General features: G+C 38.1%; 1 protein-coding gene across 7 annotated transcripts in view; it reads right to left on the bottom strand.

Moving 5' to 3' along the window:
• The window catches only part of CDK14 (cyclin dependent kinase 14), a 357378-nt gene that overhangs the window by 242608 nt on the left and 89016 nt on the right, over positions 1–25754 (bottom strand). For all 7 annotated transcript variants that reach the window (XR_012774172.1, XR_012774170.1, XR_012774171.1 and 4 more), the window contains 2 exons: positions 16397–16491; positions 4126–4205 (listed from right to left, as the gene is read on the bottom strand). Coding sequence is in view for 4 of the 7 variants with exons in the window: in XM_075492799.1 (XP_075348914.1) it covers positions 4126–4205; positions 16397–16491 (175 nt within the window). In the remaining 3 variants the exon portion in view is untranslated. The remainder of the gene's footprint in view (positions 1–4125; positions 4206–16396; positions 16492–25754) is intronic.

Genomic DNA, 25754 nt, shown 5'->3' with positions numbered 1-25754 from the left:
TTTCCAGAATTAGAATCTATCGCACAGTTCAGTATTTAGCCTAGATGAACGTATGATATTACAGGAAATTAGAGGAATGAAATATCTGAGATTAAAGTTAAGGTCAGTGAACTTTTCTGCTGGCTGCAGTGGATTTAATAACACTTCAGGTCTGATGCTGAAAGATCTCTGAACAGCTGATAATGAGAGTTACAGTAAAAGACTAAACCACAACTACACTAACACAGAAAAATCATTTGCTAATCTGTATTTTACTGTATTTAGTTTAAATGAGAAAATAGTGTGTAAATGACTTTCAGACTCCATATTGTCTCAGATATCACAGTTGCAGGCACATTTAGAATAGAACAGTAATATGGCGGCCTGCACCATTGATATATATGTGATCAGAAAATCATATAGGTTTAACCCACTCAGGTATATGCATCCGATCAGTTGCGCTTTTTTCTCTTTTTTTTCCGTTTTTTTTTTTTTCCTTTTTCTCAGGCTCTTCAAAGGTAAATTAGATTATCCCAGACTAAGCGAGTTAAATTCAGACTGAAACATCCTGTAAACTGCATGCCACTAAATGACAACATCAATAAGTTGGTAAAACTGACTCAGACCAAGTTGAAAGAACATTTAGCACAGGCTACTTCTAAATTTTGTTCTAGAAATTCAGTAGACAGCTGAGCAGCACTGATAAATAAGCCACATTTACCTACTTTCATTCAAACCTGATAACTCTGATAAATGGTAGAAGACACGAACCCACATCTGTTGTAAAAGTAGAATTACTTTATAAGCTTTAATCAAAGTTTCAGCTAAGCTTCCCCCAGTTATTAACATTAACTAAGATTTTTCTTATGCAGCTTTACTGGGGGATTTTTTTTTTTTTTTTTTTGCTTTTCCTTCCATTTTTTGTTTCAACCAAGTTAGTGCTTGTTTCTGCAGTCACATATTCCATATTTACATCCCATATTTTCCTACTTCTCTTAATCTTTTTTCTTTGCAGCTTTGTTTTTCTTTGAGCTTCATTCTGCTGCTGTCACAACAGTAACAATACACTTCCCTGTACACAGACAGCTACAAAATTCCCTCAGCATGACCACCGCTTAAGATTTCAGCTTGTAACTTCCCCTAATTAACATCACACAGTATCCCCATTAGGAGCACAGTGCAGGAATGCTATTTTCTCTAACTGCTTTTACCCAAGGAGCCATGAGAAATGTTAGACTATTTACTTACAGTAGTTTTAATTGACAAATAACTAGACTTCTGCCTGAATTTGCCCTTGCACTGATGGAAAATTAGAAAATAAGGAATAAGTCAAGGTCAAAACCTGCCTGGTTTCTCCATTATGAAAGACTTTGGGAAGAAATGTGCTCCAACAGACCTCTGGCTCATGATACCATACATGCATTTTTTGATTAGGGCAACACTACTCCTCAGATAACTGAAATTAGAAGTTGATCTCATCTTCAGTGGTATTTGTCCTTGTTCTAACTGTCCCAGTCTAAATTATAGGGCTGGAGCCCTCAAGCCAGCCAACAGAGATCAAGAAAAATCTGCTTAACACAGTTTCCCATTCTTACTGTTTTTCTGTCTCAAACTTATCAGATAACTTCAAGAGCTTATACAAGCATTTCTTTTTTCTCCACCACCACCCCACCCCCCCCAGCAGAGATCAGCCACAGCTGCATTACAGAAGCCAGCATGTCCAAGACAGATTAGATGCTGCTAAGAGGAAAGCAACAGCTTCCTCAGGTCCTGCTAGTGAATTCCACAGGTGTAGCATTACTGTCAAATAATACAGGTCTGGCACATCACTGAGATTACCTTCTGAAAGTTACATTTGTAATACAGCCTTCCTTACTTTTCTGGCCCTAATATTTGTTTCTGACAAAATCAAAACAAACAACAGAAAAGCCAAAGCCTAACCAGATACAGATTTTTCCCTTTCCCATTTTACACATTACATATGTCTTACTTCTACATGACATAAAACATACAAAGGCTGTATTTCTACTAATAGCTCCTACAAATCTGAATGAAGTTCCACTACCCAGGAGACAGGATTACATTTACCAAAAAAAACCCACAAACAAACAACCTATAATCTGACCCCACCTAACCAAGTTATTATTAACCAAGTTTGACTCCACCTAACCAAGAGTCTACGAAAGTCAAGAAAAACCCCTCTCATTAGCCTAATACTCTTTGGATCTAGTCCCAGCCTAGATGAATACTTAGAAATACAATGGATGCATATAGTCCTATCAAAATCAGTGAAACACTGCATACTTAAGAAAATATATATTAATTAATAACTTTAAGAACTTTTCTAGACAAGAACTTTGTTCTACTAATATTAAAGTACGAGAATTTTAACTGGCTTCAACCACAGTGCTGTAGTCACAGCTAAAGGAAAACTTCTCCAATGACAGTGTGAAAAGTATTTTCATGCAAGTGTGCCTTTGTCATTTAAAAAAAAAAATCAAGTGGAAAAATCTCTGTTCTTGCTCCTAACGAACACTTATTTATACTGAGCTCACACAACAAGCTATTTATGAAGGAAAACACATTATACTGTATTTGACAGTTATAACGCTATAAACTTTCATCTAGACCAAGCTCACATTAAAAAAACCTTTTAAGTGTCACTAAAAAGGCACAAGAAAGCCGTATCTACTATTTTCTTATTAAGTCAGTACCATATCAACTAAAAACCTGGAGAACAATAAACATATTTGAAATACAGGCTGTTACACCTCAAATTTGGCATTACAAATACTGAAAGCTGTATTAATAACCCTTTGCACACCTCGTTATCGCAGCACAGCTGTGGGGACAGACAGCTCACAGATAAAATATGTATCATTATGAATAAAAGTGTCAGATCATTCAATAATTATTAGTCAAACAAAGCAGTACAGAAGAACTGCTGAAATTCCTTCATAAATTGGCCACCATGGTTTTCCCTCCTTTGTCAAAGAGCCCCCTTTAAAATGCATAACCTTGGGGTGGAAATCCACAGCACTTTAAAGGTTTCTATCTTCAGGGTGTCAATCACACGCAACATGGATTTTTTTTGCCCAGTCCACCCCCAAACAGGCTCATTGTACAGACAGACATATGGCATATGGATGGCTGCAGGAACATAGGCAGGAGCGAGGGACAAGGAAGCTGCAGCTGCTGGGACTGAGGCTGCAATGGCCATGAAGCCACGCACCTTCCACGCAGGCCCACGCCATGGACCCTGTGAGGACTGATGTTCTGGTACCTCCCTGGCTCATCCCACCTAGGGAATTATGCCGAGATAGCACAATTTTAAAAGGTCCCTCAAAAGCTGCAACGGTCTCATCTCTTTAGTTCACTACCAACTTCAGCTGAGTCTGAATCAGTGGTGTGATGGTAAATTGTTTATTATTTCTCTACCAAGGCTCATTTTTAGTACCTTCTACCAGAGGAGGCCCACGCAGAGAAGGCACATCCAGCAATTTCTGCAAGGGAGCTTGACACAGGCAGGCTCAGATAAAGCAGCTGTCACTAGGGACCACAAGAGACTGACAAGGAAGGATAAAGGACCAGAGCAGAAAGCATGACAGGCATCTCAGAGCGCACTAGATAAGAGTCATTCCCAAGCCATGCAAGTTAAGAGTCCATGGGGAAGGAAAAACAAACAACAGCTAGTCCCAGACTACACACAGCTTCTAAGATGCCTGTATTTTTGCTCCCTGATCTTCTGATTGCCTTCATCAAGAAATGCTTTTCTTCGCTTCATGTGCAGGTATATGAAAAATTACATCTATCTTCATCTTAGGTGCTGCCTGCAGGCAAGAAGCGAGACTTACACAGTTCTCTCATCTTCCAGAGTGACTTCTCACACCCACCTTAAAACATGCTCTTAAGTACTCATTTGTATAGTAAATCTAACAGGAGCCAAAGCAGAGGCAGAGCTGCATTCTTTAACAAGAACTCCCACACCAGAGACTTTGGTTTTGAAGCACCAAAGTTTCTTCCTACTGAGAACATAACCATATAATTTGAATTCTCAAGCTATTCACTATAGCATGGCACAGAAATAAGAAGTGCAATGTAATTACAAAAAAACTCCATGTATAATCATTAAATGTGAGTGCGTACCTTCCCTGATAGCGGTAAATGGGGTTCCTTCCTCTTCTTGTAATCTAATCACCTTCAATGCCACTAGCTTTCCATTTACCCTGAAAGGGAAAGAGGGAAGGGGAAGGAGAAATAAAAAACAAAATTAAAGCAGAAACAGTATTTCTCATAATAGAAGTTATTTCCCATCATGTACTTATTCAATTTCTTCCTGTCAATGCCAGTGATTCATTTATAGCACTGTAAGAAACACTTCATAGCTTCCATAATGTCCTTTATATTTTCACACTCAGATGCAATCCAAGAAATGATCTCAGTTTTCTGTGAGTCAGTCTGTTTCCTTTCTATCACAGCACTAAACTGAAGCTTTGTTAAGAAGTATCACATTGTAAAATACGGTTTTAAAGTATCTGTCCTTTATTTGATCAAATTGTTCAAAGAAAAAGGCATATGATTTTCATCAATCACCCCACTTGCAGTATATCCATATTTATACCAATTGCCTCCTTCCCAATGCATCACACCCATAATTATCACCCTCAAAAAGCTACGGAAGTTTGAGATGGGAAATACTTTTTAGGTCATTCTGGCTATTTCCTGTTAGGGCAGGATTGTTCTAAGATTCACTCTTGACTACATGGCTCAGGCTAGTGTTAGATTATAATGACTCTCATTTATAAGATAGAAAAAATTTGTGCTCCAAGGGACAAAACTTCACAACAGGTCACTCTAGTTTCAAATCTATTTGGCTGGTTTCACTTCTAGCATTCAAAATTTTACCACACGTGAATCACACTCAAGGCCTTGCAAAAAAATCCAGTTGGTTCAGCTTATCCAAATTAAATCTCACAAAAACTCAATGGAAGATAAAAACTGGTATCGATTACCCTCCTCAAGAACAAACTCATACTCTGAAACTTTAACAGACTCCCCATGTATGACAAACAACAGTGAGCACAGATAACCGAAAATGCATAATGCAGTTGCAAAAAAAAAAATTATTATTATTATTATTACTGTTGTTATTATTATTATTATTGCAATTTCTTTCTGTAAAAGCAAAATTAGCCTTTACAGCCACAAAGCCCAAGGAAGCTTTCACACTCCTGTAGTCATGGAGGCAATTCCCTGTTGTACTGGGCCCTAGAAGATGTATTCATTTTTCTAAGCAAGATGATACAAACACCTACCAAGTCTGAATTCATCTTCTCCCTCAGGCTTTTAATTTTCGTAGTCAGATGACTTCAGTGACAGGATGGCTACCATCTTGTTTCTTCTGATTACTCTTTTACAATTGCCAGAATCTCATTAGCCCTATACACAGTATTGTATAATGACTCTGAGCAACTTAAGAAAACCTGGTTATCAAAAGATGGTTTATTCATCACCTTCCAACTACTCATAATACTTCAGACTGGCACCAGTTCAAGTCTCAGGCTGCTAGTCACTGTTGAAAGGTAATTATCAGCTTAACCCTACTGGATTATCTGGATTTGTCCTTACATATATTTTTGTTTAGATTTAAACAGGACTTCTGGCACCAAAAGAAGATAAGCCTTGCCCCAAGTGACTTCATGTGTCATGCACAGACAGGAGAACAAACCATGTTAAAAGCAGAAGTAGAAAGACTGATGGCAGACATGCGGTTCATACACGTGTAGTTTTCAATTCCTCCGTCAACACACCACCCTATCTATCATGTCCATATAAATAAGTTAGACACCTGGATAACTTGATTATTTTACAATAGATAAAATAACTGTGCAGGAGGAATTTAAATAAGAAAAGCAAGATCATTTTGCAGATCAAGAACAGGATAGATGCTGTGTTCAGAGAAGGCAATGCAGAATACAACAGAGAAAAGCAGATCAAGGAGGTACTAAGGAAATAGGGATGTGGAGTCTCTTGCCAGAGAGACAGGCGAATAGCATGCAACATTGTGCAGATTATGTTCTTTTTAATCTGAAGTTCTACATTCCATTGATTCATTAAGAGTAATAAATAACACAAACAGCAACAGTATGGAACTGATTTTGAAGAATCCACAATTAAACACAGTAGGTGGGCTGTGCTATTTAGTTATCACTGCCACTTTGTCACTGGTACCTGTCATCATCTTGATAGACATCATAGCAACTCTTAATACTATCAAAATGATCAAACTAATCTCAAGTAGTGTTCCTCTGGTATTTCATTCTCCCCTTTAGTTTTATTTATCTCCAATATATCAATCTATAACTTCTAGAATAAAACAGCCTCCTTATTCTCATTTACTACTCAGTCATTAAAACCTTTTTTTCAGCTCATTTTCTATAAGCAGGAGCGTATAAATCTGCAGATGTGAGAAATGATGAAGTATCATCAATTAAGAGAGATGGGTGTGTGTATTCACATCCTTTAACTATTCTCCCACTGATGCAATCTCAGGATGCAGTTAGATGATGCTGCAGAGATGAGCTAAAGGCTACCTTAGGGTATAGCCTTCCCCTTGCTAAACCCCAACCACACACTCCTGCTGCTGCCTTGTATTTGCTGTCATTCCTGCTAGACCCTACAGTGAGACTGCTTAGGGAGCTTAAATAGGAGAAGACTGGCCTTTCCAAAAAACTAAATCATATTTTTTTAAATGATAAAGCATTTTTCACATTTTAAAAGCAAAAACCACTAGAAAATATATGAGAAGAAGAATTGGGACCACCTCTTGACAAGCAACAAGCTATGGGATCAAGCCAGCTATGTCATGAAATTATGCCCTGAATCTTGTGATGACATGCCAAGATAATGTGGCAATTTCCTTAGAAACAACATTGAAAAAGAGAGACCTGGAGAAAATTACCTCTGCAACCTAACAGAACTTGTCTTTGCAGTCTTCAGTAGCAATCAGATAAGGTTAGCAGAATTCCTCCCAGATATTACTTCACATTTGTCTTCCACAACTTTCAAAGCATACTCAGTATTTTCATTATTTTCAAATACAAGTAGAAAAACTGACAGGGGGAAAGCCTTTTAGACAGTGAAAAGGCAACACTGCTGCCCCTGTTAATATCTAGGATTCATTAAACCACCCCTCTTGCTCACTGTCCAAAGTAAACAATTTCACAGCTTCTCAAAACAATACACTTAACTGGGTCAAGGATTTCACTTATCATCTTATGTCCATCCTGTCAACTGCCTCATTAGTTTCTATTAAGGACAATATTGATTATAAAATTCCTATTTTCTAACTTACAAGCTGTCCTCCTTCCTAAACTAACTCACTCTCTCCTTCTCTCATCCAAAAATCTTCAGAGAAAGGACAGAAGTCCTGAAGCCTCTAATTATCCCACAAAACTACTTTACTCTAGGCAAACCACCAGCAGCTGATGGACAGTTTTCCAATTTATGGTAATTCAGCGTTTTAATGTTACATAATATCTTCTAATAAATTTCTGATTTTATATGCAATGTAGGCAAAAGAAAAATGAGTCCAAATTGTTTTATGTGGCATATAGTAAAAGCCTGTATATTATAAAAAATACAAATGAACCAGATATTACAAAAAATGCTAATATAATGTGTCATTTTGCCTTTTATAAAACAGCACATATCAGCATTACCAAAATAAATACATTTATAAAAATGACCATTTATGAGAAAGTAGAGAAGATTAGAAATTATTTAATGCTTTAATGCATCATTAAGAACATATAATACTGATGAATGTAAAGTGACTTACTGGCTTCACTGGGGATAATGCTGACGATGCCATGCAGAGAACAAAAGAGTACAATAACACTATTTTCTCAAGTTCTTCAGTTATATTTAGATGCCATAAATGTTCTAAACATAACAAATTTAAAAGAGTCAATTCACATAAAATCTGCCACTCTGATTTCAATCTCTTTATTTAATACACAGTTTTACCACTGGCTGGAGTTGAGGCTGAGTTCATAACACAAGCAAGTGCTAAGCTTGGGAACATTTCTGCGAAGAAAAATCAGTAGATGGAATTGGGATAATGTTCTTACTTGTGATACACAATTCAAAAAACTAATTTCTATGAAGAAAAGTAACTTTCAATTGTTAAATATTCATTTACACAACAAGTTCAAAGTTTGATGATCAAGTTTGATGATGATCAAACCCTGAGAATATCTAATTAGATCTACTCTGTAGTGATATTAGTGTCACAAACAGATGTCTAAAACTCCAAACAGACCATGCTGGCCTAATGAAACCAGGCTCTGCCAGAATTTTCATTTGAAGAAACATGACAGAGGCAAATTCACTGTAGGTTTAGTCCCCTCTGATTATTCTACCAACGAGTAACTAATTCCACATTGAGGGAAACACTGCTTTTAATCATTATCATAAAAGACAGTTCAGTGTAAACACGGTTTATATTATATTTCTCTTACTGAGAAGGACTTATGTTTGTAGTTTACAAAAACCACTCACAGTCCTGCTAAAGCTCTATGGTACAAATACTCAAGGGACTAATACGGCCCCTCAATTTCTCTTTTTGGTTCCCATCATCTTTTTGACTCCCACCATCAAAAGTTACCTTGTTTTAGAAGAAGCCAGTGGATTAAAGATACTTCACAATGGTGATGTTTATTAGGGCTGAAAAATAGAAGATCAAAGAGTTCCAAAAGAGATGAAGGATTGTGCTGGTTTTGGCTGGGGTAGAGTTAATTTTCTTCATAGCAGCTAGTATGGGGCTATGGTTTGGATTTGTGCTGAAAACAGCATTGATAATACAGGGATGTTTTTGTTACTGCTGAGCAGTGCTTACACGGAGTCAAGGCCTTTTCTGCTTCTCACCCCACCCCACCAGCGAGTAGGCTGGGGGTGCACAAGAAGCTGGGAGGGGACACAGCTGAGACAGCTGACCCCAACTGGCCAAAGGGCTATGCCATACCATATGGCGTCATGCTCAGCATGTAAAGCTGGGGAAGAAGGAGGAAGGGGAGGGACGTTTGTCTTCCCAAGTAACCATTATGCGTGATAGAGCCCTGCTTTCCTGGAGATGGCTGAACACCTGCCTGCCCATGGGAAGCAGTGAATGAATTCCTTGTTTGGCCTTGCTTGCGTGCACGGCTTTTGCTGTACCTATTAAAGTGTCTTTCTCTCAACCCACGAGTTTTCTCACTTTTACTCTTCCAGTTCTCTCCCCCATCCCACCAGGGGGGAGTGAGCGAGTGGCTGTGTGGGGATTAGTTGCCGGCTGGGGTTAAACCATGACAAGGATTTAAATTATGAATTAGTGTTGTCACTGGAACTCAGGGATCCTGTTCTTCACAGGACTCAAGGCAGTCTCATAAAAACAATGTGGCAGCCCTTACTTGAATAGGAGCAGGTAAGCAGCATCAGAGCATTTACCTCCAGGTCCCTCATCCCTACCTACCAGCCTACATCATTCAGTTCAAACTAATCAGCTGCTCATCTAAGCACAGGGGCTGCACTTGACTCACGCTTGCTGGAAGAAATCACTTGGGACTGGCAGCAGGGAGAGCGATGCGCAGCACTGGTCCTCATACCGGTCCGCATACACCTCACATCTCTTTCGGCCCCACTGATTTTCATATAAAGAACTGATTTTCATATAAAGAGAATTTGAAGACAAACATAGTGGTATCGCTTATAAGTAAATGTCCTGGTTTCAGCTGAGATAGAGTTAATTTTCTTTATAGTGGCTGGTATGAGGCTATGTTTGGGATTTGTGCTGAAAACAGTGTTGATAATACAGAGATGTTTTAGTTGTTGCTGCACTAGTCAAGGACTTTTCAGCTTCCCATGCTCTGCCAGGTGCACAAGAAGTTGGGAGGGGACACAGCCAGGATAGTTGATCCAAACTGACCAAAGGGCTATTCCATACCATATGACATCATGCTCAGTATATGAAGATGGGGAAGAAGAAGGAAGGGGGGACATTCAGAGTGATGGTGTTTGTCTTCCCAAGTAACCGTTACGCGCGATGGAGCCCTGCTTTCCTGGAGATGGCTGAACACCTGCCTGCCCATGGGAAGGAGTGAATGAATTCCTTGCTTTGCTTTGCTTGCGTGCGCGGCTTTTGCTGTACCTATTAAAGTGTCTTTATCTCAACCCACGAGTTTTCTCACATTTACTCTTCTGATTCTCTCCCGCATCCCACTGGGGGGGAGCGAGCGAGCGGCTGTGTGGTGCTTAGTTGCCAACTGGGGCTAAACCATGACAGTAAAGTGGCCTCTTACAACTCTGCATGCAGACAGTCACAGGGGATCTTCTGAGAGATGCCATTCCACAACTAACTGGAAAATACATTGGTGCATAATGGCATTTAGTTGGCAAATTACTTTAGCGTTTGCTCTATCATTCCAATCATGCATATATGTGTCAGTGCCAATAAATTACTATCCAATAACTTTTAGCAGTCGTATCCAATATAACTATGTTCTATCCTAGTTTTTCTATCACATTTTCCTGTGCAATCCTGGGTAAGTAATACAATAGATTTTCTTTCCTCAGTTTCGCACCCTGCCACGAGAGATAATAATGCCAAGTCACCTCTGTAAACTGCTTTGCAGGTTGAAGCACAGCATATATAGTGTAATGTTCTCTTTATATATACAACAATAGAGGAAAAATCTCCCAATATTTCCTTTAAATACTGAGAAATTCGCTCAGTAAGTGATCAATATAATCAATGATTCATCTTCTAGTTAGAATCTTAGTAACTTATTTTAGTACTTACACTACTTTAATAATTTTTTCCACCATTTGGCGTTTTAGTTCAACATGTATTTATCATTAGCTTTGCACCTAATTCAACTTGAAGTTATTGTTTTTATTAAAGATTTACAATGCTAGAGATTTTTTTAAAAGCATCTATGTATCTACACTTTATAAACCCATGTCATGACTTTAAAATGTATAGTAAAAAGCAGCCTACAAAAATCAGTTAAGCACACCAGTTAAAAAAAAGAGGGAGGAAAAAAATGAAAAAAAAATTGGGAAGCTCTAGTAGGTAACCATAAAGTGCCTTTTCAAAATCCATGAATATATATTCGTTTTCCAGCCATCTGGTATCCTCAGATGAAAAGAGTTTCATTTGTAGATGAACACTGATTTCACACAATTTGCAAGAAATAAAAGGTTCAGAAAGTTTAGGTCACTAAGGCAACATGAACCAGAGCAATTTTGAAATATTCAGTCTAAATAAATTGGCCAAAACATGAAGAAAATATTATCTGTGAACTGGACTGTTGCACATGAAACATCAGGGAGCATGTGAACGCAACACCTCACATGGCATGGAGTAAAGCTAGGAGAATGACTAAAAAGCAACAGCATGACAGACAAAACCATGGCAAGTTCTTCAGGCCATCCGAAGCCTATGGCACTTGCATAGATTCCACATAAAACAAAAGAAAAGACAATGCAAGAGTCACAGAGGTTTCGTGACAAGTAAAAGAAATTCTGCAACTTAAAAAAAAAGTCAGAACAGCAATTAGCCCTGTCAGTCATCCTCAATGAAGGTTTCAGCATCATAAAAATCAAAATACTTAAGTCATCCTTTTTCTTGTGAGCAGCCATCCACAAACATATATATATATATGATGGTCTGCTATATATTTGTAATGCATATTACAATACATCATGCCAACAACAAATACAGGTAGTTCCCACTGATCATTCAAATATTCCCTGCTGCCCCAAGAATAACATCGCATGGAAACCACAGCTGATGCAGAGCATGGTGCCTGCCCTCCTAAGCACAATTTCTCTCTAAGATCCCCTCTTTATACCATAAACTCACTATTGAGTTTCAGGTGAATAGTAAAAGGTATTGCTTTTGATGGAGATAAATGTAAAAAGCCCTGGCTACCTGAAAAAATACCTTTCATCTTTGGGTACATGTTGGAATCACCTTGAACACAAAAAAGTCAGATTTCAAACAGAAATAGGAGAGGTACCTCGACTGAAGGACTGTCCTACACCTCTGCAGCCTTCAAGCTCTCGTTGATAGCATCAACTTCTACTGTGCTCTGCTCAGTACTCTGCCAGTTTCTCATATTAATAGTTAAAAGGGATAGGGATCAGAATTTATTAGGACAAGGATTTTATTAGGGATGAGTTGAAATGATGTAATTTTGTGGTAGGGAAATTAGACAAAAACATGTTGATTGAGCTCTCTGTTAAAATTCTACACATTTTTGCAATACTTTGAGCACATGCAACTTAGCAAAGGTGCCAAAAAAAGTAAAGGTACACTAAAAATCACATGGACAAGCAAGAAGGAGATCAAGATCACAGCAGTGCAGAAGCAGCGGAGATACCATTGGCTTGCCTCTCAAAACAGAGACGCATGCTGTGCAAGCAGCAGTCACAGATCACATCACTTTAACCGAGGTAATCTTTTTTAATTCTTTGCCTTGAAGGGCAATTGAACACAGTGGGAGGAGAGGACAGAACCCATGCCAACTCGTAATATTGCCAAAAGCACAGGTTTTTCCCTTAAGTGCAATATGCAGAGTTCCCAGTGTGGGGATGCAAGGCCTCCGCACTGCTTTGTAAGGGGCTCTGGTTGGCAGCAGCTCCCCCGTGCTGTCACCAGCGTCGTCTCCAGACTCTCATAACTCACATCAACATTTATGTACCACAGATCAAGCCAGATCCCATTGCTGTATGTTCAGGTACATTTACAATCAAGAAGGGAAGAAGGTCATTGGCAGCAGGAAGATACAGACAGACAGCACTTCAGCTCAACCGCAAAATAAAATTATACAAGACTTCAAAAGGCACCTACTGCCTCGCACCTATTGCATAGCAAATGTTCACTGTGTTAGTCAATTGAATTTGCATCATTTCTTACAGCATTATCAGTAAATTACTAGGCCTACTTCTCAAAAATTTTATATTAAAAAAAAAAAAAAAAGCAGAAATCACTTCAAAGTGATCTGAATTTCATGCAGTAAGCAGCCTCTTGGGATTTTATACAACAAAGTAACATGTGAGAATCTAACCTGAACAAAAGCAGAGAATCGACATGCCAAGATGAGTTTCATTATGCATGCCTGATGTGCAACACGTGAAATCAAACATATTTGCCTGTTGATGCAACCGTCAGCCAGAAACAAATGGCTGCTTGGCTATTTCTCCAATAAACAAAAAAGCCCAGCCTAAGAGAATACTACTTCACTTTCCCCAATAACACAGTCCTGTTCACTCTGCTGCTTCCTCACTCCAGGGAATCATTTTTATCTGACTACAAAAAGAGAAATCCATCATCCAGTAGGAGGAATTAGCCCACTTCATTTCACTTTCCTGGGATACTGCCACAAATACTCAAACAGACAGAAAAGTAATGGGTTTGATAGGAAGGCAAGGGCTTGGTACCACTGACCCTGCTCCAAGTTGTAAAAAGCCAGGCTTGCCCTGAAAGCAACTTACTGCACACATTACATTAAATTTTAGGAAAGGAATGGCTGATTTGGTGTCTTTGGAGGCAGGTATGTATCTTTTAGTCTTTTCAAATAGTAAGCTAGGGTCCTCAATTTTTTATTCCATTGTTATGATCAGCAGGGGAAATAATTTAAAAGGATGAAATACATCTCAGGTAATGCATTTTTTAAAAAAACCAAACCCCACTACTCACCACGTGCAGCTGGTCATAAATATTAAGCACAATAATTCTGAGTACAAAGCATCATTCAAACCAGCTCAATCTGGTCTTAAATTCTCCATCTTCCACTACAGTTAAGGACACATCTCAGAAACATTTTGGCAAAATAAGAAAGCCAAGCATTAGAGTTGGTTGAGAATTAGGGATTCTCAAACATTTTGACCAAAATGCACTTGTTTTCCAAAATGCACTTGTTTACACAGCTTTTCCAAATACACATCATGTCTGCGTTCTGCAGTGTGCCATGAGGGCTTAATCCTTCAGCAGTCAAAACTGGGCACATGCCAAAACAAACAGTCCTCTTTTGACCCGTTTTGCTCATTTTTCTTCCCACTGAGCCTGCAGCCAGGGGAACACAGTGATGCGTATCATAGTCTCACCCTATGTACCAACATCAGGTGCTAGAAAAAAAATTTCTGTATCTATTCCTGTATATTTTAGATATAAAGCTATAAACAGAGTCAATCTGCCAGAAAAGCAGCAGCAAAGTTAGGCTCTCACGGAATGGCCAGAGCCAACACTGGCCCATCCATTCACCCCCCCGTCCATCTGTCTTCCCCAATACTATGTCATAGCAGTGATGCTCTCTCTTCTTTGGGGATATCATCTATGCCAGATACTCAGTTTCTCATGGGGACAGAAGAGGTAACAGGGCCACATTACCTCAACCAACAACTCCTTTAGAAATAGCAGACAGCCCCTGTAGCGTTCCCTTGCTCTTAAGGAATATCCTCCTCTTCCTGTGAAGTAGTTCAACTGTTTCCCTAGTTCAAGAAACGGAAGTCTGGATTGGAGGTGCTGAATCTGGACTGTGCTATGTAATATGGGAATTATTCGATTCTCAGCGGGAAAAAAAGTAAGCCAAACAAAATTAAGCAGGTGAAGGAATATTACTATAACATTAGGAATATTCTCTACGTATGCATTCTTATCCACACTCTAGTTACACACACTTTTTTCAAAATACATTTTAAAGACCTTGCAAAAGATGTTACGAAGCAGCAGAATAAAGTTATATATAACTGTTATAATTCACACTACTTATTCAGAGCTTGCTATTTATAATGGAGAATGCAGAGAGCCCAGTAATTTCAATTTATTATTCAGCTACCATTAAAATCATTGAAGTATTTCTTACAGATCTGCAGTTAGCTCTACTAAAACAAATTAATATTTCCAACCAATCTACATTTCGTAACATGTTCACAAACCACCTCTGAATGAAATAGCTTCAGGGAAGCGCTTTGCTTTGTTTTTAACTTTCAGTCTGTTCCACTGATTGACGGGACATCTAGCAGCCCTGTTGCCTTAATTCAATCTTTTTGAAAGCCAAGGCATATGGGGTAACTATCACCAGATACGTGCTGTGATTTTTAAAGGGTTTTAGTAATAAGGCACAAGCTGAAATCTATACGGTTTTCTCATATTACGTAGACACCAGTAAAAACCTTACATATGTATAATGTCTGGAACTTATGGTGATGCATAACTGAACCATTAACAATACAATGTGACTGCATTTTCTTGAAGAAAACTGCCAGTGAAAGACGATACATGCACCAGCATGGCAGATGTGTAAATACTTCTTTTACATTTAGAATATGTTTTTATTCATATCAGCTGTCATTATGCTCATCAATCTCAAAGCTACTGAGAGATGACGACACCCCTCATTCTGATTTATTACAAATACTCAGTGAAAAAAATAATTTTCAGTACCTACCTAACTTAATGACCCTGGAAAATATTAACACGTATTTCCTTGTTTCAGTAGTTATTCTGTCCCATGACTGTCATGATATTATCTCTGCTGAGAATGGTAAGTTGCCTCATCTATCATTCACTAGACAAAGTTTTTAAATAAAGATATTGCACATACCAAATCCCTCTCTCAGAACTGCTTTATTATTATTAAAAATTTGATTACGAAAACTCAATTAAATATATGAACTTGCAGAAGACACTCCGCTTGATGAAAGCTAAATCTCAACTGAAGCATTAGCTCAAGAAGTATATTTTAAGTGTGTTTACTGAGTTATTTTATACAATATAGAAGCACTTAGAGCATTGGGGATGATAAAGTTGCAACAAATAATGTTAAAGTGGCTGAAAACAATAAATATTTGACATGTATACAGTAGCTTATTTTGAGGTGGAGTAGTTGCAACGATTGTAAATAAATTTTTGTAAACAAACTCAACTTACAGCAGTCCAAAATTACGTTCATTCCCTTCATGTTATTTTATTCAAGCTTTTTAATAATGACAAACAAAAGCCTAACAAACTCATTGCACATATTCAGCATTGCTCTCAAAACATCAGAGAAATCTACTTGACAGTATATTGTACTCTTACCCCTAAAGATTAAATATCTTACATTTAATTTGGTATGCATATTGAGAAAGTAGTACAACATTGAAGTACAAACAAAACATCAGATTAACAAGATGGGATCTCATCTTGTTCTGATGTGAAGGTAATATGTTACCTATGCAATACGGTCTCAGCCTCTTTCACTAGAGCACATGGCAGTCAGTAGCAGTCTGCATTCATTCATAGGGATCTATGTACAAGTGCAGCAACATCAGTTAATACCTTCTGGTTATCTTCTTTTACACACAAAATTAAATTAAAAAAACCACCACTTACTTGCTTTTCCCTTTGTATACTGTAGCATAGGATCCTTCCCCCAGTTTTTCCAGTTTTTCATATGAGTCTGCTTTTCCAAACTTGGGGCTTGTAGGCTAAACAAAACAAAAAAAGATGACCTTTCAGCATATATTGCACCCGCAACATTAACTGCTTTGATTCAGCCTTTAGAGAGCAAACGTCATTATCAAAATTCATAGACCTGCATGTTTTCAGCAGCCAACAATAAAAAAAATAATTAACAGCAGAGCTAATGAAACAATATAATGGTCTACTCAAACAAACATCACTCAACATCCCAGATGGTGGTTGCCGATATCAACCATATACTTACATCACTGGAATTATCAAAACGATTTTGTTCTTAATCAAAGAGACATTTCTGGTTTATTTTTTACATATATCACTTCATACAGGGAAAAAGATCAGTAACAACTAAGACAGCTTATCTTTGTTAAGAGATCTAAGCAGTCTTATCTGCCCTACAAATCAGATTAAAAGAGCTGCTTTTTTTTTTTTATTTTTTAGACTAAAGCCCACCCCACTACATCAACCATTGTTCAGATAGTGGTCAAAATACTACAGGAAAGCATGTTTACAGAGAGTACCTTGTTTCTGAATTATATTTACAGTCCTCAGATTATGGTTATAATTACACTGTACTTTTAACAGCAGGTACATGCAGCATAGTTGAATAAAATCCTGTAGCCTTAATATCTGCAGCCTAAGTGAGAGGTCTACAACTGAACCAAGCTAAGCGCTGATTCTTGCTCAAAGGGCCAAATAGTTCAGCTGGCCTTTGCAACAGACTGGTACTTGCCCCACTCCTAACAGAGAACACCACAGCGCTGCAAAAACAGAAATTCACCTGACATGAAAATGATTCATTTGGAAAGATGATATTAAAAAATTCAGAGAGAGAGAGAGAGAGATTATGAGGAATAGTATTGTATAAATTACGTTTCCAGATTTTTATTCTATGAAACAATGGTATTCCAAATGATGCAATATAACATCTAACTTGTACAAAAAGAAGTACTTGGAAGCATTGCAGGTAAGCATTTTTGTACACAACTTTCCGATGAACTTCTTGGAAAATGTTTGAGTTTTTTGAAGTGTATCCCGTTTTCCCAAATTTCCTCACCTTCCAGTTGTCTGGAAGGAAAGGGCTTTTTATTTTCCCTCCAAGACCAGAAGGACACTGCAAAAAACTGACCTGCAGCTGCCCTTAGCATTATGTACTTATATTTCAGGCTGCAGTGCTCAGATGTCCTGTACCTAAACCAACCAAAAGAATATAGAGCAGAAATTTTGGAGGGTGAGCACTGATGCTCAAATCAGATGCAGGGCCTGATTCGTTAGTACTGTGGTTATAACGTTACAAACAAAAGTAGCCAAGCAAATCCAGCATGTTTTGGGTTGAATTCAACTGGGAGACTCAAAGCCATGCACAGCTGCACACAGTGTACGCTCACATTGAGGATCTTACGCCTGATTTATAAAGTGTACTCAAGTTTCAGGTTTTTTGAAAGGAGACAAACATTACAGTGCAGGACACATCTGTGTGTAAATTCCTTTAAAACCATGGTCAAAAGTTTTAAAACAACTGAGCCCAAAAATTACTTCTATTTAAACAGACAAGAGCATCCCAGGTAAGATGACTTGGTACCTCATACCTGTCCACTACACTCATTTAACCATTAGCCAGAAAATACAAAAATTCTCTTTACTCAACAATTCTACATTTGTCCTAAGATATAATTCTGGCACTTTGGCATATACACCGCTTTTTTGAGACTAAAATCCCAGCTTTCTATTGAATGGTATCAGGATATACACAGGTATGTTTGCAAAATTGAGCCCTTTCATCTCCCTCCAATACACAGAATGACCTACTCTCTTGCTATCCAATTCCTAAATATGAATAGACTGAGGAAAATATGTCATACGGGAACCCTCAGATCTCTTTCCTGTTACATTATTTGGACCACTTCATTATAGATAAGGCAGTAATATTCTCAGCTCCCAATCTGTGCTTAAAAAGGCATTCTGCCTGGTTAGAAACAAAATTTTTATTTTTTTTAATCAAAGTTTTATTACAGATGTCACTAATAGATGTGACTAAAATATTTATTTAAGTAGCTTTTTCATTTAAAGTATCCAATTATGGACTAATGCAATATTACAAAACTGTAGGAAAAAAAGTGTTTAGATGTTTAAGTGTCTCCCATATAATGAAGAGGGATAGCCAAGTATTTCTCAAATTGCAGGCTGCAGTGAACACACAGTGAGCAGCTTTGTTCGGAGTAGAAATGCTGCCCCAGTTAACAGTAAATGGTTCACTGTTGGTTTCCTCACAGGGCAAGGAAGAAAAAGGACAGACTTTACACATGTGTTTCACACCCATTTCTATTTTCACACTGAGATTTACTTTTATTTTATACCACTGGAAACCATAATATAAAGGTCACAACAACTTGTAATGCATTAAGATCTTGATAGGAAACAGGATGCCTTTAATCCATTACCACACAGTAAATCATCAACAGTAATTATTCCTACAACCTCAGTCTCATTTCTCTATACTCCAGCTGCCAGAAGCACAGATTTAAGGTCATGCCTTTTGACTCATTCTCCTCCTGGAAGCTGCTGCATCCTCACTGAGAACAAGCAACACGCTAAAAGCTTGCATTGGCGGGACCAGGAGGAGAGCTCGCTCCTGATTGCACAAAAGAGGTGCTGGTTGCAACTGTCTTGTCCTCAGGAGCAACTCCACGCAGTGCCCCAGGGCTCAGCTGCTGACCTGCCACCCTCCCCAGGCAGCCCGAATCTCTTGTCTGGTGCCTGCTCATGCTAGGTAGGAGCAAGCCAGAAACAACCAGAAAACAACCAGCAACTCAATCCGTTAGCTACCGCCTGTCCCATATGCAGTAAAACCACGCTGATATCCTCCTGATATCAGCCTCCTGATATCCTGGCTGATATCCTCCTCTTTCCTGGCTACAGCACCTCCACAGTGGAGCTCAGCTCTATTCCAACTGGATCACTAGATGGGATTGCCCATGTTCTCACACTACTAGATCTTCCTTTGTGAAAATGGACATTATTTTTCCTTGCATTTGTAATCTTAAAAGGCTTACAATTTTTGAAGGTATCTGGTGTAGAAAAGCACTTCAGAGGATTTTACCAAAAAAATTTAAATAAATTCTGAGGCAGCAGAAGACTTTGCAAACTAATTTGCATGACACTCCTTAATGAAACACCAAGACAGATCTCACTGAGCACATGCAATTACTTTAGAAGATGAAGGAACAAATTTACCATTACCCCAGAATTTTCTCAAATTTTTTTTTAAATGAAGCCTCACACATTAATTCAAACTTATAATCACAAATTGCTTATAAAGGTAAGAAGTTCATACACTTCTCACCTTTCCTTTTATTTCTGGATTATAAAGGAGGTGAAGACTGACTGAGATAATGCAAAAATACAAAACTTTCCAAAACTTAACTTTTAAGTTTAAAGGAATCTAAATAAAGGGCTATGGAAGGGATCCAAATAATATGAAGTTCCATGTGACTGCTGAAAATTATAAACATTTCAGCCTACTTTATTATTACACTTTCCCTTTCATATAGTTATTTTTTCAGCTTCATGGCTATGAATTTTGTTATTCAGATTTCTCCACATTAGTTTATCTTTTTCAACCATTTCTGTTAAAAAAATATGCCTTGTTACAGCAAGATTATGGTACCTTTTTTTTTTTTTTTTTAACAAATGCTAATATTAAAATCAAATACAGAAAATTCACTTTTAAGTATAATTTCTTCTTTTAAAGTATTTTATTCCTTCTGGTAAAATATATTGGAATACATATACACAGAGATTTGTGTTTGTTGAGTCACAAGAGTCCCATATTCTGCCTAGGATGTGGTTGACTGAAATACACATAGCGAGTGAGACATACCCAGAGCATGTCAGTTGTACAGTGCTTGCATCAGCCACCAACATATCTCACAAGCAGCAGACTCACAAGAAGTTCCCCTATGTTTTAGAAAGCTGGTGCAATCCTCCAATTTGACCCAGACAAGATTCCACAACAGAAAAGAGTACTAATTTTAGTTGAAATTCAGCTAATTTTAGCTGAATGAACATATTTTGATAATGTTTGTTCAAAGCTACTTTTTGAACATCTAACATTACAATGCTTCTACCACTATTAATTTTCCTTTCTTACTCCTCCTTACTGCTTTTTAACCCTCTAAAACACTGGCATAGAATCACAGAATCCTTTAGGTTGGAAAAGACCTTTAAGATCATCAAGTCCAACCATTAACCTAGCACTGCCAAGTCCACCACTACACCATGTCTCTAAGCACCTCATCCAAACGTCCTTTAAATACCTCCAGGGATGGCGACTCAACCACTTCCCTGGGCAGCCTGTTCCAATGCTTGATAACCCTTTCCATGAAGAAAAGTTTCCTAATATCCAGTCTAAACCTCCCCTGGTGCAACTTGAGGCCATTTCCTCTTGCCCTATTGCTTGTTACTTGGGAGAAGAGACCGACCCCCACCTCTCTACAACCTCCTTTCAGGTAGTTGTAGAGAGCAATAAGGTCTCCCCTGAGCCTCCGCTTCTCCAGGCTGAACAACCCCAGTTCCCTCAGCCGCTCCTCATCAGACTTCTGCTCCAGACCCTTCACCAGCTTCCTTGCCCTTCTCTGGACACGTTCCAGCACCTCAATGTCTCTCTTGTAGTGAGGGGCCCAAAAATGAACACAGTATTCGAAGTGCGGCCTCACCAGTGCCGCGTACAGGTGGGCAATCACTTCCCTAGTCCTGCTGGCCACACTATTTCTGATACAAGCCAGGACGCCATTGGCCTTCTTGGCCACCTGGACGCACTGCCAGTTCATATTCATCCGGTTCTCGACCAAAATACGTCATGATGTAATGTGACTGATAAACGGACAATCTTTGCCATGTCTAAAAACTGGTTATTTACTGAATGTGTAAAATTTTTGTTTAGTTAATTAAAGCCTTCAAATCTTTTCTATGAAAACTTTATCATGATTTGTTGGATATTAGCCAAAAGGAGATCTCCTCCCTATAGCCACACAGATTTGTATATACTGAACATCAGTGGGACTACTTCGGCATAAAGAAGCCCGTTGCTCAGTGTTAGAGCTTTGTGTTTGCTACAAAAAAAGAACTTTCAAAGCTAAGAAAAAAATAAAACACAGGTGTATGTGTGACCAAGATTGAACTATTTAATGAGCAAAAAGTTAAATAGGCAGTAAACAACCAGTCAGCAAGAAATTGATACCACTGGAAAATCACTGAAAAGTGAATTTTCATGCTAGGGAGAAATCTTCCAGAGAACTCAAATAGGAAAGATAGAAGAATTACTAAAACAGAAGGGAGTGAAGGTCCTCATGTCTCTGAGTAACTGAACATAGTCCCAAGTCACTGTGAAAGCACAGGTTGCGGTGGATCATGTTATCCCCAAGAGGACATTGGCAACTGGAGTGCAGAATAGTGCACGTCTTTCCCTTCAGGAAACCCACCGGGAGTTTTAGTTGTTTGCCTTTATGCTTCACTTTCCTTGAAAATAATTTCCATTAAGGTAGTTTTCTTCTTATTAGCCTACATTTTTCCCAGTGCAAGATTAGTCTAAGAGCACTACTGAGCACAAGGAGTGAGCATCTTTAGCAGGACAGCTTACAGTAACCAAGATTAGATATTTTTTCCCCTCTGGTTAAGGAAATACAGATCATAGTAACAAGGATAGAAAGAGTATGCCAAAATGCTGAATACAGAAATAGAAGAAGCTAGTATTTCAAACTGACATGAGAGTATTAAAAATAACAGAGAGAAAAAGAAATGAGAGGAAACTGTCTCTTCTGACCAGTTCATTTCAAATAGCCATTTCACTGATAATAGACTGCAGGAGGGATAACAGGTTTAATCCAAGATCTTGCAGTATGAGTCCTTGCACTACGTCGCCATGTGAATACCTCTCTTTCTCGGAAATTTTCAAAACCTATGTAGTAAAGAAAGCTTTAATGGAAAATTACACTGAAAATCACCTGACTATTCTTATAGAAGCTGTGTGGGTTATGTTCTCATGCAGTTTTCATAACTGCAAAACAGCTTGTGAATGTCACACTTAACCAGCACGCTCCCAAGCCTAAGTTTTAAATAGACCTTTTTTTTTTTTTAAACTGCAGGATATTAAACTTCAATATAAAATTATCCTCAAGGGAAAAATACTATGTTCACAGTACCACTGTAAATTATTGAGAATCAAAACTAAAGGTCTGTTTCGTTATATGTCTCCAAAGAAATAAATTCATTGCTAGAAAGACTTGAAAGTAAAACGTAGGCCAAGAGGCCTAACTGAGATTAAATCACAAGAACTGAACTTTTTTTTTTTTTTTAACCTATCTGTATTTTGTCTTCTTTGACACAATGGTAAAGCTTCTTTTACAAAATCCTATGCAAGTTTCACAGTAATCAGTCCCCTTTCTTAAGGGTTTCATCCTATGTACAGTAACAGGTCAATTTGATCACATTTTTTTTCTTTCTTTTTTAAACCTTGCAAGTTGGACTGTTTTCCAGGGCAATGTTCAAGGGATACAAAGATGTTCAAGAATCCAAACCAAGCAATAATCTGAGCTGTAACTCTATCTGATCCCATCCTGTTGCTGGCATCTTTCTAACCCTTTAACACGTAGCCATAAATTAAGAGCAACCTGAGCAGGAGCAACTATAGAGTTCTTTGTGAAAGGGCGGGATGCTGTTTTTAAAGATGTTTACTTGTTCTCCAGACCATTAAAGCACAGGAGCTGGACCAACTGCCACATTTTATCTGCCTTATCATCTAGAGAGTATCCTCCAGGTCAACGATTATCAAAGCTTCCCTTGTGCCAGAAAAGAAAAATCCGCTCTCTACACTGAACTCTGAAATTATCCTACCTCAATAAAAAGTATCAACCAGGAAGGATGCAGTTACCCTAGTAATTAATAGGTTCCTAAAACTGGAGAAGGTTGCATACACCTGAAGAGGAAGACAGGCGAGAACGGCACACCAAGCGTTTAGGCAGACAGAAACGATGCCTAACTTTTAGCCAAAAATCTGACTTTAGTGTCTGCTTTAAAGTTAGATTTCTTATGCAACCGATTTACAACAAGTTAATAGGATCAGTCCATGCTTTTTGCTTGCACTTTTTTGGAGGAAAGTTGCATATAACAGGACTGAAAATTAATAGAAGTTACAGAAACAGAAGAGAGACTGCTCTCCCAAAAAGAGTGCAGAGTCAATGCAGTAAAGCATTGCTTATCGAATTATTTTTATCTGAATGAATTTTTTACATTTATGTGAGTTGGTAGAAGATTAGTGTTTTGCTGCATTTAGTGTTTAAAAAGTAACTGAAAGGTAGTACATATACCTTAGCATGACATTTGAATTCATTGCCGTGGATCTAGAGCCTTTCAAAGAAAACAAACTGATGTGTATCACTACGTAACTAAATCTTGACCAGATGGCTAGCTTATAAAACTTGCAATATTCTATTTACATACTGTGCAAAAGTACTATTTTAGTGTATAAAATGTGTGCACTGAATACAATAAAACTTCACCTTGCACTGGAGAAAAATAAATAAGGCCACATGCCTGAAGAGAATGGATCTCAAATACAACTTTCAGAGAATTAGAGTCAGATCATCTTCCAAAGCCAGTGTTATTTTGGGAAGAGTGGCATATGTTTGGTTTTGAGTTGTGCTTTTTTTATTTTGTCCAGTTTATTTTGTAGTTTTACTGTTTCTTCAGTTAGGGAGAAAAGAAAAGCAAGTTTCTTCCCTTGGTAGGCAAAAGACTCAGCAAAAGATTTTTAGAAAGATAGATATAGACAGATAGATAAGTACACACAACTATAGCTACACATTCATAATATATATACATGTATATATACACATATATATTGTTTTGGGCTGGATCAGAGCAAAGGTTTGTCGAGCAAAGTTCCCTCCTTCTAACAGTGCCCGACAGGTGATACACAGGTAGGCAAACACCTATTTCACTACCTCCAAGGTGAATATTATCCATTATTCTGATGTGATAAAAGGATAAGTCTGTTCTGCTGGAAATTTCATTCCATAATAACATCCAATTTCAATCAGCTTAAACAGTTTGGAAATCACACTCATAGGTGTTTTCTTATGTTTAAAAGAAGGGGGAAAGAAAATGCAGCGCAATGTGACTGTTTTACATAATGAGTATGTAAATGTCAGGTGGAAAGACTCTAAGTGTAAAAATTAAGTTTGTCTTATAACAACAAAAAAATAATATGCTAACTTCTGTCTGTATGCTACTGCACTAATTAACAACACGGGATTTCTACCGGGTTGCAACGAGGTGCGACATTAACTGCAGAAAATTACTTCATGTTCAAGAGCAAGTGATCTCTTTTCCAAGTGACAATCTGTGGGCGGGAACATGGAGTTCCAGCTTCCCCCAACCTGTGTGTGTGTCATCTTTCTCATCACAAGGTGCAGAGCATTTTGAAGGTACGGAAAACACAAAATGGGTAACATGCTACCTGCAGAGTATTATTTGGTGATCTTCACCAAACACTGAAGCAGAGAGCTGATAAAGCTTCTGAAACTAATCAAAACAGAAGTTAACGCCCCAGGGCATTATAAACAAGGTCTTTCAGGTCACATCTTGAAAAATGTTATTTCTGAGACAAATAAAGGACTTTCACCTGAGCAGAGGCAGTGATATAGAGACTGCAAGCCCCATCCATGTACCTTCTGTAAGACATCACTTCCCCACCTGATGGCTACAGAGGACTTTAAAAGATGAAAGGGAAAAGACTAAACGGAAGCCTATCTCTAATTCAGTTCCTCTACTAATCAAGCATAGAAAATGCAAATTGAAGGTAGCATAAATCTATCAGAGTATCTTAAAATAAAGCTTACCAAAAGCAGAGCCAAAACTGAAACACAACTACACAACTGTAGCCAGTGTGACCCAGAGGGCATAGCATGCTCAAGAACATTTACAGAAACTGAAATGCGCATTCAGACTGGTATAATCTATACAGCAGATGAATTTCCAGAGAATCAAGTTATAACTCAATACGGGAGAATATGTAGCAGTCCTCTGACAAGGGAGAAAAAGAAGTAATGATCAGAAGAGGAAGTAGCAAGGGCATCTGCTATACAACATCAGGACTAGAAAAAAAGAAACTCAAAACCCTTCAAGTGTAATTCAAAACCAGAGAATGACAAATTCCTGGAACTAACCACATAGACATATGCTCAATGAAATGGGCATCGGAACATCTCCTGCC

Source organism: Mycteria americana, chromosome 2 (genome assembly GCF_035582795.1).
Source record: "Mycteria americana isolate JAX WOST 10 ecotype Jacksonville Zoo and Gardens chromosome 2, USCA_MyAme_1.0, whole genome shotgun sequence".
In the NCBI taxonomy this organism is placed as follows: domain Eukaryota; kingdom Metazoa; phylum Chordata; class Aves; order Ciconiiformes; family Ciconiidae; genus Mycteria; species Mycteria americana.
The sequence above is the reverse complement of the archived record's forward strand: the minus strand, read 5'-3'. Positions and strand labels throughout refer to the sequence as shown.